This window comes from Bos grunniens, chromosome 9 (genome assembly GCF_055505025.1).
Source record: "Bos grunniens cultivar Pamir isolate PY7600 chromosome 9, Bosgru_T2T1.0, whole genome shotgun sequence".
In the NCBI taxonomy this organism is placed as follows: Eukaryota; Metazoa; Chordata; class Mammalia; order Artiodactyla; family Bovidae; genus Bos; species Bos grunniens.
This window is the reverse complement of record NC_141173.1, coordinates 26,365,979-26,385,057: the sequence shown is the minus strand read 5'-3', so window position 1 is coordinate 26,385,057 and position 19,079 is coordinate 26,365,979. Positions and strand designations below refer to the sequence as shown.

The following is a 19,079-nucleotide window of genomic DNA, read 5'->3' as shown; positions in this document are numbered from 1 at the left end:
GTAACCTGTGGGTATTACACGCCCTCCCTCCCTGTGGCGATGTCTGTCAGGAGGGCGGCTGTGGGGTCAGCCTGAGCCCTTCGTGACATGGTGCTGGCAGAGGTGCCGGGAAGGGGAGGCAGCACAGGGTGGGCAGCGAGGATAAAGTTCCAACTCTTCGCATGACACGAAAGGTCTTCACGACCCTGATCCTGTCCATGTCTTCATCCTCAGCTCCCACCACTCTCCTGCTTCACATTTGATCCTGGAGCAGCAGAGAGAGACTGTGTCTCCACGTCCCTTTTGTTCAGCCAGACCTGCTTGCCGTGTTCTTTAACTAGGAACCCATGCTCATCCTTCAGATCTTGGTGTGTGTGGGGCCTGCTGTAGGGTGGAAGGCTCAGTGTTCTTCCTCTAGGCTCTGTGCTTTCTCCACAGCTGTGTGTATCCCACAGAGCTGAAACCCTAAGTGTCTCCCTTGCAAGACAGTGAACACCATTAGGGCAAGTCTCATGTCTTAGGCGACTTCCCTGGTGGCTCAGACGGTAAAGAATCTGCCTGCAGTGCAGGAGACCTGGGTTCGATTCCTGGGTCAAGAAGACTCCCCTGGAGAAGGAAATGGCAAACCACTCCAGTATTCTTGTCTGAAGAATCCCATGGATGGAGGAACCTGGTGGGCTACAGTCCATGGGGTCGCAAAGAATTGGACACAACTGAGTGAGTTTCACTCATTCATTTGACTCATTTATCACAGTACCTTCCCTGCAATAGGGATTGCGAAATAAATTATTTATGGAGTTGATATAAATTAGTAAATAATTTTGATTGATGAAATTTTTTTTTTTACTTTGAGACTCATTCGGGGTGAAAAGGCAAGATTTTAGGAAAGGCGAATGCTATGCAGAAAATTTAGATTAGTGTACCAGGCAGTAAGTAGACTTTAGGAATTTTTCAGCAGGGGGATGGCATAATGAGAGTGGTATTTAAGGAAGACTGATCTGGAGGCAACCTCTTATTATAGGTTTTAACCAGGTTACTCCTGCGAAGCAGAGGTGAGAGTTGCATGGGTGAGACAGTGAGGTAGAGGCAACCATATAAAACCTTTCTGAGGGATAGCTTCCCGAGGCTTTGTGCTTTCATTTCCACATTCACTCGAGTGAGATGTATTGATACTTGCTGGCATGTTTCCAAAATAGAACACTGATGTTATTTTTACTTTTAAAGGAAGAACATTCTTGTAAAACACCCAAGTGATCCGTTTTTTTTTCATCATTGTGGATGAGACATAGTCATCATTAATGGCTTGAAAATAGTGATTATGAATTCAAAGATTTTTAAAAAAAATTAGCTTCTGCATAGCCAGCCTAAAATCTTCCAAAGTCAGCAATTTTTGCTTTAGCACACTTTGAAATAATTGTTAATTATGAGAAAAATACTTCAATTTATTTTTTCAGCTACTTTTCATTTTGTTTTAACACCTCCATTCTAATTATAGTGTCCTGCCCCCCACTTCCTGCAGGGGCACTTGTATTTCATATATGACTCATGTGACTGTACTCACTGGTTAAAGTTTAGCTTCCATTTGTTGGGGCCATGTAGCTCTATTTTGCTTCTTTCTTCATATTGGCCATTAATGAACTTCTTAATTTACAGTCACTCTGTTTTGTTTGTTTTTTTTTTAACCAGGGTTATGACTCATTGATTAAAAAGGAATTTTGCAAATACTTTGCACTTTTGATCGAATATTATGGATACCAAGGAAGAGAAGAAGGAACGGAAACAAAGTTATTTTGCTCGGTAAGCATTTGTTTGGCAAATTTATACCAGTATTGAAAAATGTTTGAGGGGACTTTGTCCTTAAGTATTAAGGACATTTGGCTTTTTTTTTTTTTTATGACTGTTTCTAAAGAGAGCACGTAACCAGGAACAATTAGATGGACTTTGTTTCATCTTTTTCTTATTTTTACTAGAGAAATAACATATGGTTCTTCTCTTTCTATCTTTGACAATTCTCTCAGGCCAGTGCTGCTCAGAGAGTCTAGCCGTCTGTATGCATCGCGTTGCAGACTGCTCAGAATCCTGTGTTTAGCAAGCTGCATTGAATTTTAAATCCTAAGTACTTAGTTCCTATTGCTCTTTAGCTTCATTGGTTGAGCTATAACTAAAAACCTATGTCATATTTAAAGTTTATTACCTTGTGGGGTGTTTATTACTAAAAAGTATGTTTGTAGGTAAATGGAATGGATGAAATTATATCATTGTAGTCCCTGTCATTTTTAAAGCTTGAACTCATCCAGCGTATACACATATGTTGGTATCTGAATGGAAACAATCTGCTGTATGATTGGTCACTATTGATAGATTGAGACATCTGTGTGGCAGCCAGTCACTGTTCATAATAACATGAAGGGTACACTAGAACGTTCATAAACCATTCTGATGGTTGGACTGTTTTCAAGCTCAGAGTGAGAACATGGCTTTAAAATGATGATTATAATCTCCTAAACTGAAATATTTCTTAACCAATTCAGCTTCATCACATCCCCAACTCCAGCGTGCTTGTTGAAGATGCATTTCCTGTTTTCCAAACAAATGTCTTGGAAACTGAAAGCCAAACTTTTTGTTGATATTTTTATGTCTGGATAGATTGTTAATGGGAAAATGAAGGGAATGAGCATTTACAGAACTACTCTGTGCCAAGTACTTTACTTACTGTTTTATGTAGCTTCACAATAGAAGTATGAAATAGGTTTTACCCCCATTTATTAATGAGGTAACTCAGAAAATAAGTATTTTGTCCATTTCATGTAGTGTTAGAGTCAGTATTCAAATATAGGTTTATATTCAAGGGACATATTTCAGTTAGTAATACTAAACCATGAATAAGAATTTTCGGAAAGCAAGAATTAACCTACCAATTTTAGTGAATTGTTTTCCACTGTTAGGACCCCAGAGAGTATCAGGGTTATTTAGGGAAGAAAGAACCATAGAAAGATAGGACACTTAGAATAAACACAACAATATAGTGATTTTTTAAATGTTTGAGATAATTTTAGATTCACATGTAGCTCTAAAAAATAATAGAATGATATCTTATACCCTTCATTCAGTTTCCCGCCGTACATGACTATTGTATGATAAATGTCACAACTAGGAAATTGACATTGATACAATCTTCTAACCTTATTCAGATTTCACAAAGGTTTACAAGCATTCATTTGTGTATGGGTGCGTGTGCATGTTTTAGTCCTGTTCGGTTTTATTACATGTAGATTTGTGCGGCCACCATCACAATCAAGATACAGAACAGTTCCGTCAAGAAGATTTCGTGTGCTACCCTTTGGAAGCCATATTCACCTTCTTCCTTCTGCCCATCACTCCTGACAACCACTGCTGTTCTCCATCTCTATAATTTGTCATTTCAAAAATATTATCTGAATGGACTCATACAGTAGCTAACCTTCTGAGATTGTTTTCTTTTCACACAGTTCAATCCCCTTGATATCTTAGTCTATTTGTACTGCTGTAACAAAATACCACAGACTGAATGGCTTATAAACAGCAAAAATTGTTTCTCACAGTTCGGGAGGCTGGAAGTCCAAGATCAGGGAGCCATCATGTCTGTCTTCTCACTGTGATTTCCATGTGGTAAGAGGCAAGGAGCTTTCTCAGGCTTCTTGTATAAGGACACCAGTTCATGAGAGTTCTGCCGTCATGACCTGGTCACATCCAGAAGGCCTTTATCCCCTAATAAATACCATCACATTGGGCATTAGGTTTCAACATATGAATTTTGGGGATACACAAACATTCAGATCACAGCACTTGAGATCTGCCCAAGATGTTGCTTGTATTATGTAATAATTGTATTATGTAAAAATTATGTAATAATTTTTCCTTTTTATTGCTGAGTAGTATTGGGGTTGTTTCTAGTTTGGAACTATTACAAATAAAGCTAGGATCATTTGTGTAAAAAAAATTCTTTTTGTGAGTATCAGTTTTAATGTATTTGAAATGAATGCTCAGTGGAGTGGCTGAGTCAAATGATAAGTACATTTAATTTTATAAGAAATTATCATACTCCTTTTTCAGAGTGGCTATACCATTTTCCATTCCTTCCTATCTGCAGTGTATAAATGATCCAGTTTCTTGGCATCCTCATCAGCATTTGGTATTCTCACTCTTTTTTTATTTGAACCATTCTGAGAGGTATATAGTGATAGCTCATTGTGATTTTAATTTGTGTTTCTTTAATGACTAATGAGATACAATGTCTTTTCATGTGTTTTTTAGCCGTCTGTCCATCTTCAGCACAATGTCTTTTCCTCTCTTTTGTCTATATTCTAACTGGATTGTTTTCTTATTGTTTAGTGCTTCGAGTTCTTTATACTTTCTAGATACTAGTCCTTTGATAAATAGTTTGCCAGTATTTTCTTTCAGTGTGTGGCTTTTCCTTTCAGCTTCTTAACAGAGCCTTTTGCAAAGCAGAAGTTGTCAATTTTAACTTTAATGATTCAATTTACTAGGTTTTCCTTTTATGGATTGTGCTTTTGGCATTAAGTCTAACAAGTCTTTGCTCAGTCCTGGGTCCTGAAGATTTTCTTTCATTTTTTTTCCAAACATTTTATAGTATTATGTTTCATACTTAAGTTGGCTATCCATCTTGAGTTAATTTTTATGTAAGATGTTACTTTAGGTCAAGATTCTTTTTTTCCTTTTGCCTAGGGATGCTGTAAATAGTGATTCCACAAGCTGTAGCGCCTTCTCAGGCTGCATGCAAACTGATATCAACAGTAAAGGTGGCTGTGGTTCATGAACAACCTGCTCAGGGTCAACAGTGTGTTGTTCCTAAGATGCAGGGGGAGGGGAGCCCCTTAAACTGAGAATTTCTGGAAGAACAGCCTAGTATTTTTCAACTCAGAAATGCAAAAGTTAATTGTCACTCTTGTCTTGACCTCTTGTGGAGAGTATTCTAACAGTGGAAAAGAAAAACATTCAAAAATGGGGTGTGATCCTAGAGGCATAGAAATAACAGAACAAGGCCAACAGTCAGTGGTACTATTAAATAGTAAATCACTGTGATGAGTTATTAGGAAATGAAAGAGGGAACAGTTTAAACTGTTTCAACCTGCATTTTAGCTATTATGATGCTGTTGTAGTCCTAAATGGCCAAGCTTTAAAAGCAAACAGCAAATAAACAAGCAGAACCCTGAAAACTTTATTATCAGAAAAGAGGCAGCCAGAATCAGAAATCTTTTCAACTGCCTCTGACAAACCGTAGAATTCCGCAAAGTGAAATTACCAACAGGATCTGCTTGAAAGCAAGTTTCTGACCACCTAAGGCAGTTTGCTCCAGCGTATGTATTTACAGGTGCTCCAAGCAAGATCTCTAGGGACGATCAGAAAGTCAGGCCAAGGGTACAGCCGCAGTGATGTGACCACACCACTTTACACAAACGTCTACTAGTGAAAGTGAAGTCGCTCAGTCATGTCCGATTCTTAGCGACCCCGTGGACTGTAGCCTACCAGGTTCCTCCACCCTTGGGGTTTTCCAGGCAAAGAGTGCTGGGGTGGGTTGCCTGGAGTGCCTTCTCCACTGCTAGTGTGCAGAGGAGAGCAAAAGCAAGATCTGCCCTGATTTCTGCCTGCTACCACAATATGTATCAGAAGTCCTAAAACTTGCTTTTAAACTCTTGTCCCCATCCCTTTACCCTTCTGAGTAATTAAATAGTCTCTGTTTTTTGGTACACTATTTTACCTTGTGATTTCATAAACATTGTTTGATTGTATTTAGTCAGTAATCCTTTACCCACCCCCTTTGTTTATGGTTCTCTTTCTTTCTGAAATTAACATCAAAGCAAAGTTAAATTTAAAAGACCCCATTTTAATAGTTTAGGGTTGAAACTAGTTACTTGAGGATCACCCAATCCTTCCTTTTCTTTATCTTGAAATATGCTGCATAGCTCTAAATGGAGGAGAAAGCAATGGCACCCCACTCCAGTACTCTTGCCTGGAAATTCCCATGGATGGAGGAGCCTGGTAGGCTGCAGTCCATGGGGTCGCTAAGAGTCGGACACGACTGAGCGACTTCACTTTCACTTTTCACTTTCATGCATTGGAGAAGGAAATGGCAACCCACTCCAGTATTCTTGCCTGGAGAATCCCAGTGACAGAGGAGCCTGGTGGGCTGCCGTCTATGAGGTCGCATAGAGTCGGACATGACTGAAGCGACTTAGCAGCAGCAGCAGCTCTAAATGGAAGCATGAATCAGCATCACTACTCGATAAATGTGTTCTGGATGAGCCCCAAGGAGCTTTCAGAATCTCCCGGCTCTGGTGCACTTGGTTTCTCAGCCTCTTCAGTATTTTGTTCTAATTTTTTATTCATGATCACATGATTCATGAGACATTTTCCCACACTTTTGCAAATAATTTGTATATACACAAGTCATATATTATATATGTGAGTATTCTGTGATGGTCAATAAGTCTTGAAATCAAACGAAAAACTGCATTATTAAAGGAAATTATACTTTCTGTACTATCTCCAGGGTGATCATTATTCCTTATGGACTCTGCTCCCTCTTTCTTCCTCTCATGGTTAGAAGGCAGGTATTTTGTATTTTTTTTTTCCCAATCATGCCACAGAGCTCCCTTCTTTCACACTCATTTTGACATTATTTGGCCCTTGCAGAATTTAGTGTCCTTTCAGTGACTTTTGTGTAGGCTCCTTTTGTGCTCTTTGTGTATGTGGTTCATCCCCAGATATGATTTGACTGCTGTGGAAATTTAGACTCAAAGGGTTTGAATAGCTTCAGTGAGATTACATAGCAGGCAGGTGAGGCAGTGTTTGAGCCTGATTTTGTCCTTAACCGGGCTGCCCAGGGCTGTGTGGCAGCTTGGTGGCAGAATGGCACCCACAGAACACAGGTACCTGACCTGCTGCCACTCACATTATGGGCTGAGTAGATTTCTGTGGGCAGTCCTGGCAGCTTAACATTAATTTATGCCACTGTAAATTAATATGCAGAAATACATTGTGGATTCTAAAAATCTGCATTATAAGTGAACTTTTTGAAAAACAACTTGTTTATAACTTGAAGACATCCCATAATCCATGTCTTATTTATTTTCTGCTGTGTGCTCAGTCACTCAGTCAAGTCCAACTCTGGCGACCCCATGAACTGTAGCCCACCAGGCTCCTATGTTCATGGGATTAATCCAGGGAAGAATACTGGAGTGGGTTGCCATGCCCTCCTCTAGGGGATCTTCCAAACCCAGGGATTGAACCTGTGTCTCTTGTGTCTCCTGCATTGTCAGGTGGGATCAAGCACCACCTGGGATCTACTTTATCCATCTGTATAATACAGTTAATGTCAGAGTATTAACCCACCAAGGCAATATGGAACATACAGTCTGTATACCCAACCTGTGAAAGCCAGGTGTGTGCATTACAGTGATCCCGTTTATACCCTAGGATTGCACCGTGTCTAAAAAAAGTAGTTGAGCATAATAGGAATGAATGCAGTGCTACATTTGGACAGACGATCTCAGCTTGCCTTCCTGGTCAAGTTCAGAGTCTAAGATTCAGTGGAAGGCGTCACCTGGGTGGGTCTGGCTGGGTGACCTGCAGCACTGCTGACGACCCAGGGAGTGCTCCCTGCTCCCACAGAAGCACTCTTTGAACCTTAGGAAAGAGCCGTCTCTCTGTGGTACAGCCGGACTAAGAATGCGTATACCACATGGGTGGGGTGGGGTGACGCGAACTCTTGCCCTTCCTTTAATTAACAGTCTCTAGGTTGTTTTTTCCTGCTGGCCATTAGAGAAGAACCTTAGTATGTCCCAGATTTGAGGGACAACCTTATTATTACCAGGTGTTGGATTCAGATATTATCATATTGCAGGCCTTACTTGAGCTAGGGTATGAAAAGCGAACAGATCCACTTTAAGTGCTTGGTATGTGTTAACTCTAAACCTTCTGAATATTTGGTTACTGTCTTTTCAGTTTTACAGTGCCTACTGATTCTAATAGAAGTTAATACTAATAGCATTGTGGTGCTTTATAAAGTGCTTTCAGGTGCGTTCCTCACTTCACTCTTACCATGATTGTATGAGTAGATAGAAATGCAGATGATGAAGCAATCATTTGAAGGTTAAATAACTTGCCTCCAATCACTGAGCCTTTAAATGGATGGTCTGGACCCTGTATCCCAGTCTGCTTCATCTGTATCTCTGATTGTTTTTCTTCATTCTGTGTTGTTTCAGTTTAAATTGCATTAAGTGTTCATTTTTACATTGTCTGAGAGGGGATTAGAACATATTAGAACATACTGTGATAAGTAGGAAAAGTTGTATATAGATTTGAAAGTAGGATATCCTCTTTGACTTCACTGGAAACTGTATCTGATTTCAGATTCTAAGAACCATCCTAGAGGGCTGCTGGGGACACATGCTGTAGTGATCCATAGCCCTACGCAAGAACACTCCCGTGTGTGATGTTCTTAGCTCCTATTTGTGTTTATGTGTTTACAGTCTTTCTCCCCCTAGATGGACCATCTGGAGGGAAGGGACTCAGCAGTAGTTCCTTCTTCCTTCCTTATGCCTTCTTAAATATTGGTTGACATATGTTGTTCAGTTGCTCAGTTGTGTCCAGCTCTGCAACCCCATGGACTGCAACACTCCAGGTCTCCCTGTCCTTTGCCATCTCCCCGAGCTTGCTCAAACTCATGTCCATTGAGTCAGTGACATGTTAAGTATTTTTTGACCCATCAACAGACTGAGAATATTCATTTAAAACAGCTTCTTTAATGTAGGATACAAATGGTTTGTGTGTCTTAATTTTTTATCACCTTACATTTTTCAGTATTCAGAATTTTACTAACCTTAAAAAATTAAGAATCCTTCCAAATCATTTCCTGTGAAAAAGCTGCATCTGCCTTATTTGAAAATATTCCTAATTACCAGTTAAATTCTTGTGTGAGCTGTAGTGTTGTTTAAGGCTCATGTTTCCTACTTTCTTGATTTGAATTCAGAGCAAGTGGCTCTTAAGGGAATATTTACATATTGCTTGTCATTCATTACTGGGAAAAACAGCCATGGTTGAGTTTGATCTGCTAATGCTTTCAGGAAATCATTAACTTTTTTTTTCAAAGATTAAAAAAAAGGCATATAAACATTTAGCTAGTAGCAGACTCGAGCTTTTGCTTCATTTTAAAGAACAGGCAGAATGACTTGATTTAATTGAAGAATACTGCTTTTCAAGCTGTAGGTTACCAACCTGTTGGGCATCATGAAATCAGTTTAGTAGATAGGAACCAGCATTGTTTTAATGGAATGGAATAGAAAAGATCAGTTAGGACTGAGCTAGACTGAATAGAAAATAATCAGTGTGTGTTGTATGTAGTTATAATAAATATTATTTCATGAAAATCTTGTTTTAAATATTTATAAGGATGTTTATATTGAATCTCAATATAAATATTTTTTTTTATTGTGTACAATATTGAACAATGACTCATTGATTTAGAAAATTCTTCAGTGGTTGGTATACTGGCAGTGAAGTTATTTTTCCTCCCCGAAAAACAAATTTCTTTGATCTAACACACATTAAGCGATTATTCAAAGACAGCTGTACATAAAATGCTTGTGATGATATAAATGTGCTTTCCCACTGCAGTGTAATGGTTCTAACCAATTTGGGCTTCCCTGGTGGCTCAGCTGGTAAAGAATCTGCCTGTAATGCGGGAGACCTGGGTTCTGTCCTTGGGTTGGGAGGATCTCCTGGAGAAGGGAACGGCTACCCACTCCAGTATACTGGCCTGGAGAACTCCATAGACTATTCCATGAGGTCGCAAAGAGTCGGACATGACTGAGCGACTTTCCCTTTCACTGTCACTTTCAAAGAGAGCTGTACATAAAATGCTTGTGATGATATAAATGTGCTTTCCCGCAGTGCAGTGTAATGGGTCTAACCAATTTTAAGGATAAGTGACAAGCTTGTCCCTGTTTAACCTGAAATTCCCTTGCTGTCCCAGGGATTGTCCCAGATTCTGGAGTGAGACCCAAGGAAACTGAAATTCAGCAAAACTACCTGATGAAACTAAGCTTATGCAGCTTCTGCTCTGGGGCCTCCTGTGGGTTATTTCCTCTCTGTAAGACTACTAGCTGTGGGGTTGTATAGTTTTCTTTTCTCTTAAATGAGAGTAATAATAGTAGTTACCTATTTTTTAAGATTGTTGAGAGGATTGACTGAATTAAAATACATGAAGTCTTTGGAATAAGCTCTATTGAAAAATAAGCACAAATGAATTTTAATATAAATCTATACTGCCTAAGTAAGGAATACATGAATAAATGAAAGATTGAGAAAGAGAAAGAATAAATATAATATATAGGCATGAATTTTGTGTACATTTCAGGGAGTTTATCTATCCCTTGAAACTTGTCCAGGCTCTAGTCATGGGTCTCAGTGAAAGACCCAAGACAGGACTCCAAGATACAGAAAGACCAAAGCACGTGAAAAGTAAATGATTTAAGCTGCCCCCCTTCTTGCCTGTTGGTGCTGACAGTCAAGAAAGACTTCAGCTGAACTGACTCCTGGGTTTGGACTTAAACTTGTCACTACTGGCTCCAGAGACTTTTGTCACATGCATTTGAAACCTTTCCTTGCTGTTGGTCTGGGAATTGGTGCAGGACAGGGAAGCCTGGTGTGCTGCAGTCCATGGGGTCGCAAAGAGTCGGACATGACTGAGTGACTGAACAACAACAAGTTGTTGTTGGTATGACAACTCTTCCACAAGAGAAAATTGAGTTCTGAACTAGAAAATGCTTTGTGCTCGCAGCTCAGGAAGTTCACCACTTTTGCTTGTAATCCAGCTGTCATTGATTTTGGTAGAAGTTTTCCTTTCTTTCCCCCCTCAAATTCCTGTCTGCAAATTTCTACAGTCTTCACCCCCTCTAACTCATAAGTCAGATGCTGATTGCATACCCTCCCACACACCCTCCCAGGTTAGTCTCTCTGAGGCCCACTTCAGATATGTCACTTCCCAATCCCCAGTCTTCTCTTGAATTTGAGGTTCTGAACAAAATGGCTCATTCCTATCTTTCTGTCTGAATCTCTTATTTTGATTTTCTGTACATTTCTTACTCTTTGCCTCCTCAGGCCTCTGCTTTCATTGTGCAAAGAACTGCTCTTTATGATCCACTTTTTATTTACAGTGACGTCAAACCCATCACTCTGGCAACCCCATCTTTAATTATCTCCTTGAGGCCTTTCCTGTTTCATCTAATCCTTCACCACCACCCACACACATAACTAGATGTGCCCTCCCTTGCTCCTTGACCCAAGGCATTGCTAGGCTTCTTAATCCCTTCTCTTGGGGCCCTGAACACCATTCGTCTTTGGATACACCCAGTAGCACTCTCATCTTCTCTGCCTTATTTGCTTGTGTTATTTATTGTCAGTTCTTTTTCATTTTTGTATTCCTCACAGGGTGTAGGTTCATGTCCTACTCCTAACAGTCATTCACTGTGAATGATGACCAACATGTACTACAGAACAGAGACTGATTTGTGTACTCATCTAGTCTCATAATTGCTCTGTTAGTATCGTAATTACAGTCAAAGATGCTGAACTGTATCACAGATGTTATGTAATTGACCCAGGGTCACCTAATGATGAGATAGCAGATCTGGGACACAGCCCAGGTATGCCTGACCTCATAGACTATGTTCTTAATTATTACATTGCATTCTTCATTAAACTACGTTGAATTGAGTTTTATAGAACCTTATCAGTTACCCATATAAAGATAAGTAGGACTCACTGATCTAAATGATACAGTAATTAATTAAAACTGATGTTTTCTGCTTTCCACTGTAAAGGAATTACTAGGAACTTTGGAACGAGCTAGGAAATCTCTGTGCTTTCAAGGAAACTTTGCAAGTCCCTACATACCGATGAAAAAGTCAGCAATCTCCTGAACTTCCTCTATATTTGGGGCGTATAGCAAGGATTCCCCTATGATTTCTCTTGATTCAGAGTTGGCAGCCCTCACAGGTGAAAGTCTCCCAGCTTGGTTACTTTTGTTGTAGAGGCAGTGACCTGGTGCTTGTGCCACAGGACGTGTACGTGTTCATACATTTTTTTCAAAAACTTTTAAAATTAATTACTTTATTTCTCTTTTGGCTGTGCTGGGTCTCCGTTGCTGGGTGGGCTTTCTCTAGTTGTAGTGAGCAGAGGCTTCTCTCCAGTTGCAGTGGCTTCCCTCGTTGCAGACCTTGGGCTCTAGGGCACATGAGCTTAACAGCTGGGGCTCCTGGGCTCCAGAGCACAGGCTCAGAAGTTGTGGCTCATGGGCTTAGTTGCTTTGCAGCAGGTGGGATCTTCCCGGACCAGGGATCATCAACCCTTGTCTCCTGCATTAGCAGGCAGATTCTTTACCACTGAGCCAGCAGGAATGCCCCTGTTCATGCATTTTTACTTCCCTCTCCCTTCATGTACCATTTTAAATAAAGTTTGCATGAGCAAAATGGTTAATGTCCCATTTTTTTTTCTGTACCCATTTTTGTGTTATACCAGCGAACATGAGCTGGGCCTGCCTACTTGTTTTAGCTTTTTGCTTCTCACATGTAAATGAAAACAGTATTGAAAAGGATAATGGGCCAGATTTAAAGAGACTGAGCAAGACATAAGGTGGCCTATGGTTTGCAAATGTGACTCGGCACCAAATAAAGCAGACAGATGAGTCAGCACCATGGAGCCTGAATCAGAGTGTCCCAGGGATGAGAAAGGAAGATGCTAGTTGAATTGGGGAACCTCCTGGATCTCTTCCCAAAGCAAGACCTGGTCTAGCACCTGCTGAGGCAGAAGGTGGTGGCAAGCATGAAGGAGGGCTTTTCTTAATGGTTCTGTTACTAGACCCGTGCAGTTGATTTCACTTGAACCGTGTAAAGGTGACTTTGAGGTGGGTATATCATGTACTAAAATGAGAAATGTAGCTTTCTAGTTTTGAAATAGGGTTTCTTTAGGTATGAACTGAGAGTGTGATGTACATATAGAGGAACCAGAAAACGAGGCTATGGATTGCATCAAAATTTAAAAGTAGTATTTATCAATGTACTTATGGAATACTTGACAAACTAGATAGCCAAAATATGAACCTGGGAACGTAGGAAACAGTTAATTAGAGGCCAGTTATTCATGCTTAAAATATTCTTTGCTATACTTAGAAAAACAACCATGAACCCTAATTCTATTTCTAAATCACTCTACGGCATTTAAATACAGTTTATACACACGTGTCCAAGAGCACATCTGTTGTATAAAGAGGACTAGTTTCAAAATGGATTGATCCTGCTTTTGAATAGGTGGCATGATTTGAATCCAATTTCTGTCGTGGATGCTTTAAGTTGTTAATCTTTCCATTAATTTTTCCTGTGCATGTGAGAATGTTACTGTTGATTCTGACAACCTTGGTGCGTGTTCTTCACCATTTGAAGAGGTTTTGGTTTAGAAGTTGTGTAATGTATAATTTAAAGCAGGTGAATTTTGATATTTCAGGTTAATTTTGTTAGCACAGCAGAAAGCTGAACAGTAATTTGGTTATTTCATTTTCAGAAGGTAATTGAAGCAGATGCTGGTGAGGTCATTGGGGAATGAGCCATCTCCATTTCAATGGCTCCATCATTTTTTTTAAGTGGGAGGTATTTCCGTTTACTTTGCTAAATCAACTGCTTTCACTAGATAATGAGAGAAATTTAATTTCTTTTAACCATAAATCTGAGCTTCTATAATCAGGATTTCAAGATATTTTTCTTTTATAAGAGTAGATGTGTTTTAAATGGAAAAGTGTGCAATATGTACACATTAGGTATATGAAAACATAATTTTTCTGAGAGTATATGGATTTTTAAAATAAAAGAATTAGTTATAAACATACATATTTACCTTTAAGTGCAATTTGCACTGTCTTAACAGGTCATTGAAAACTTAAAATTATAAAGCTGGTTGAGTTATAAACCTAATCTATGTAATCTTCTTCCTGTTTATTTTTAACACATAGGAAAATCTTTGTCTACTTTGAATTTGGTTTCCATATTATCTGAGTAGTTCTTTCACCTAATCAAAAGTAGACTTTATTTGTTGTTGCTGTTGTTCTGTCGCTCAGTCGTGTTCAACTCTTTGCAACCCCATGGACTGCAGCATGCCAGGCTTTTCTGTCCTTCACTATCTCCCGGAGTTTGCTCAAACTCATGTCCATTGAGTCAGTGATGCCATCCAACCATCTCCTCCTCTGTTGCTCCCATTTCTTCCTGCCCTCAATCTTTCCCAGCATCAGGGTCTTTTCCAGTGAGTCAGCTCTTTGTATCAGGTGGCCAAAGTATTGGAGCTTCAGCTTTAGCATGAGTCCTTCCAATGAATATTCAGGGTTGATTTTGTGTAGGATTGACTGGTTTGATCTCCTTGCTGTCCAGGGGATTCTCAAGAGTCTTCTCCAGCACCACAGTTCAAAAGCATCAATTTCTTGGTGCTCAGCCTTCCTTACAATCCAACTGTTAACATTCATACATGACTACTGGAAAAACCATAGCTTTGACTAAACGGATCTTTGTTGGCAACGTAATGTCTCTGATTTTTAATATACAATCTAGATTTGTCATAGTTTTTCTTCCAAGGAGCAAATGTCTTTTAAATTTGTGGCCATCCACAGAGATTTTGGAGTTCAAGAAAATAAAATTTGTCACTGTTTCCTTTTTCCCCATCTATTTGTCATAAAGTGATGGGAACCGATGCCATGATCTTAGTTTTTTGAATGTTAAGTTTTAAGCCAGGTTTTTCACTCTCCTCTTTCACCCTCATCAAGAGGCTCTTTAGTTCCTCTTCACCTTCTGCCATAAGGGTGGTGTCATCTGCGTATCTGAGGTTATTGATATTTCTCCCCGCAGTCTGAACTCCAGCTTGTGCTTCATCCAGCCTGGCATTTCTCATGATGTGCTCTGCATATAAATTAGATAATCAGGGTGATAGTATACAGCCTTGACATACTCCTCTCCCAATTTTGAACCAAGTCGTTGTTCCATGTCCAGTTCTAACTGTTGCTTCTTATCCTGCGTATAGGCTTCTTAGGAAGCAGGTAAGGTGGTCTGATATTCTCATCTCTTTAAGAATTTTCCATTGTTTGTTATGATCCACACAGTCGAAGGCTTTAGCATAGTCCACGAAGCAGGAGCAGATTGTTTCTGGAATTCCCTTGCTTTTTATGTAATCCCTCAGATGTTGGCAATTTAATCTCTGATTCCTCTGCCTTTTCTAAACCCAGCTTGTACATCTGGAAGTTCTTGGTTCACATACTGCTGAGGCCTAGCTTGAAGGATTTTGAACATAATCTTGCTAACATGTGAAATGAGTGCAGTGAGTTCAAACAGTAGTTTGAATATTATTTGGCATTGCCTTTCTTTGAGATTGGAATGAAAACTGACATTTTCCAATCCTGTGGCCACTGCTGAGTTTTCCAAATGTGCTGGCATATTGAGTGCAGCACTTTCACAGCATCATCTTTTAGGATTTGAAATAGGTCAGCTGGATTTCCATCATGTCCACTGGCTTTGTTAGAAATGTGTATTCTCGCCACTGCTTCTTAATCTCTTCTGCTTCTGTCAGATTCAGGGCATTAGTTCTGGTAGACAAGTACCTGAAGAACTGTGGATAGAAGTTCATAACATTGTACGCAAGGTGGAGACCAAAATTATCCCCTAGAAAAGGAAATGCAAGAAGGCAAAGTGGTTGTCTGAGGCGGACTTACAAATAGGTGAAAAAAGAAGAGAAGCAAAAGGCAAAAGAGAAAGGAAAAGATATACCCAACTGAATGCAGAGTTCCAGAGAATAGGAAGGAGAGATAAGAAAGCCTTCTTACATGAACAATGCAAAGAAATAGAGGAAAACAACAGAGTGAGAAAGACTAGAGGTCTCTTTAAGAAAATTAGAGATACCAAGAGAACATCGCCTGCAAAGATGGGCACAACTTGGATAATAGCTGGTAAATTTATTTTTCCTGCATTCAGAAATCTAATGAGTGTCTCCATGGCTTTCTTTTTTTAAAAAATAATTTTATTCATTTATTTAGTTAGTTTCATTCTTTCTCGGTACACAGCTTTTCTCTAGTTTCCATGCACAGGCTTTTAATTGCAGTGGCTTCTCCTGCTGTTGGAGCCTGGGGCTCTAGGCAAGCAGCTTCAATAGTTGGGGTATGGTGGACTCAGTAGCTGTGGCTCCTGGGGCCTAGAGCACAGGCTCAACAGTTTTGGCCCAGAGGCTTAATTCCTCCAAGCATGTGGGATCCTGCTGGACCAGGACTAGAACCCATGTCTCCTGCATCGCCAGGCAGATTCTTTACCACTGAACCACCAGGGAAGCCCCTCCATGACTTTCTTTTAGTGCACAATTTCATAACAACTGAATAGGTTTGAGATGTAGAAGCACCAGGTTATATAGTAACTTGGTAATGTTCTGGAGACTTGAAAGAAGTGATTGAGAGTTATCTTGATATCTCATTTTCTTCCTCCATTCCTCCTCTTGACACAGGCACCATTACTAACTTCAGAAACATAAAATCTTTTAGTTGAAATACAGAGGTCATCTGGGCTACCACACCATGGCTGAAAACTCCACTCCACCCAACAAATTGGCCTTTTCCAGCCTGGATTTGAGCTTTCCCAGTCACAGGCATGTCCCAGGGACTCCTAAGGATGTTTCTTGCTTAAAAAGCTCTTGTTAGTTGACAGTTGCTTTTAAGTTTTTAGTTAAAATGTATTTCCTTTCAGATGGTAGAGGAAACGCTTTCAGTTTTTCACCACTGAGATGAATATTTGCTGTGGGTTTGTCATGTGTGTGCGTGTGCTCAGTTGCGTCTGACTCTTCGTGACCCCACGGACCATAGCCTGCGGGAATTTCCTAGGCAAGAATGCTGGAGTGGCTTGCCATTTTCCTCTTCCAGGGCATCTTTCCGACCCTGGGATCAAATCCATGTCTCCAGCACTGGTAGGTGGATTCTACCACTGAGCCACCTGGGAAGGCCAGGTAAGACTGAGTGCTCACTCAGTTGCTCAGTCGTGTCCGACTCTTTGTGGCCCCATGGACTGTAGCCCGCCAGGCTCCTCCGTCCATGGGATTTCCCAGGCAAGATTACTGGAGGGAGTTACCATTTCCTTCTGCAGGGGGTCTTCCTGACCTGGGTTGTCATATATGGCCTTTATTATGTTGAGGTAGGTTCCTTCTATGCCTACTTTCTGGAGACTTTTTATCATAAATGGGTATTGAATTTTGTTGAAATCTTCCTCTGCATCTGTTAAGGTGATCATATGGTTTTTATCTTTCAGTTTGTTAATATGGTATATCACATTTATTGATTTGCATATATTGAAGAATCCTTGCTTCCCTGGGATAAAGCCCACTTGATCATGGTGTATGATCCTTTTAATGTGTTGTTGGGTTCTGTTTGCTAGAATTTTGTTGAGGATTTTTGCATCTATGTTCATCAGTGACATTGGCCTGTAATTTTCTTTTTTTGGTGGCATCTTTGGTTTTGATGTCAGGGTGATGGTGGCCTCATAGAATGAGTTCAAGGGTTTTCTTTTGTCTGCAATTTTCTGGAAGAGTTTGAGCAGGATAGGTGGTACCTCTTCTCTGAACTTTTGGTAGAATTCACCTGTGAGGTCATCTAGCCCTGGGTTTTGTTTGTTGAAAAAAATTTTTTTTTTATCACAGCTTCAATTTATGTGCCTGTGATTAGTCTGTTCATGTCTTCTATCTTTTCCTGGTTCTATTTTGGAAGGATATAGTTTTCTAAGAATTTGTCCATTTCTTCGAGGTTGTCCATTTTACGGCATATAGTTGCTCATAGTAGTTTCTTATGATCCTTTGTATTTCTGCATTGTCTGTTGTAACTTCTTTTTCATTTCTCATTTTATTGATTTGAGGCCTCCTTCTCTCTTTTTTTTTGATGAGTATGGCTAAGGGCTTGTCAATTTTGTTTATTTTCTCAAAGAACCAGCTTTTATTTTATTGACCTTTGCTATTGTCTCCTTCATTTCTTTTTCATTTATTTCTGCTCTGATTTTTATAATTTATTTCCTCCTGCTAACTTTAACTTATTTTACTCTTTGCCAGTTACTTAGGATCCACACAAAATAAATCAAATCCCTCTTTCATATATTATCATTGTATGTATTTGAAGATAATGTTGTATTCTCTCTGAACCCTCTCTTTTTCAGGCTGACTATCCCAAGTTTCTAAATATCCTCACTTAAAATAGTTTTCAGATTCTTCACTATCTTGGTGTGGTTTTGATTAATGTATTTGGAGAAACATTACTTGTTATACTTCTGTTAATACAGTGGTATACTTCATTAGTTTATTGACAGTCATTCACACGAAGGGAAAAGAGTGTTTTCCTTGTGAATTAGAATTTTAATTGTATCTTGTTTCCCATCCATTATTCCAATTTTACAGAAAGTTTGAAGCCTGATTTTTAACATCAAACACATTTGCTGTCCATTCTAGCTTGGGCCAAATTATACAGGCTGAACACCAGGCTTGCTATGTCCTTATCCACATAGTTGATAAAAGTGCTGAATTGGAGAGCTGTATGCATTATGGCATGTTTGTGCTATTTGTGGTTAAATAATTATCTTTAAGTCTTTCAACTTGCTGTGACTCAATTTTCTCTCAGTTCACTTAACCAAAATCTCTAGCTCAGCTCTTTCCATCCTACTTTCATTAATAAGAAGGTAGCCACAGACATTTTCAAGAGCCTAAGTGAAAACTTGTTATACTGCCTCCTGTGACACAAGCATCAATATGCCAAATCTAGCAGCCTATTAAAGAGAGAATTATTTTAGTTCGTATTCATTCATTTTAGCATACCCATGGTGTCTCCCAGTAGCCAATAATTCATCTTTAAGTAATCCCAAATGATTTGTCTAATATCTGTCAGTTTATTTTTCTGGGAGTTGGTATCAAGCTGCTTTTAGTGTGTCATTTCTAGAATCTGTTTTGTTCCTTTTTTTAAACCAGGATCTTTTTTTTTTTCTTCTAATCTTTCT

General features: G+C 39.5%; 1 protein-coding gene across 11 annotated transcripts in view; it reads left to right on the top strand.

Moving 5' to 3' along the window:
* The window catches only part of NCOA7 (nuclear receptor coactivator 7), a 160,738-nt gene that overhangs the window by 25,334 nt on the left and 116,325 nt on the right, over positions 1-19,079 (top strand). For 7 of the 11 annotated variants that reach the window (XM_086316334.1, XM_086316331.1, XM_086316333.1 and 4 more), the window contains exon 2: positions 1,666-1,776. The exons of the other annotated variants lie outside the window; for them this stretch is intronic. In XM_086316334.1, the coding sequence (XP_086172460.1) occupies positions 1,727-1,776 (50 nt within the window). In that variant the 5' untranslated portion in view covers positions 1,666-1,726. The remainder of the gene's footprint in view (positions 1-1,665; positions 1,777-19,079) is intronic. 11 annotated transcript variants of the gene reach the window in all.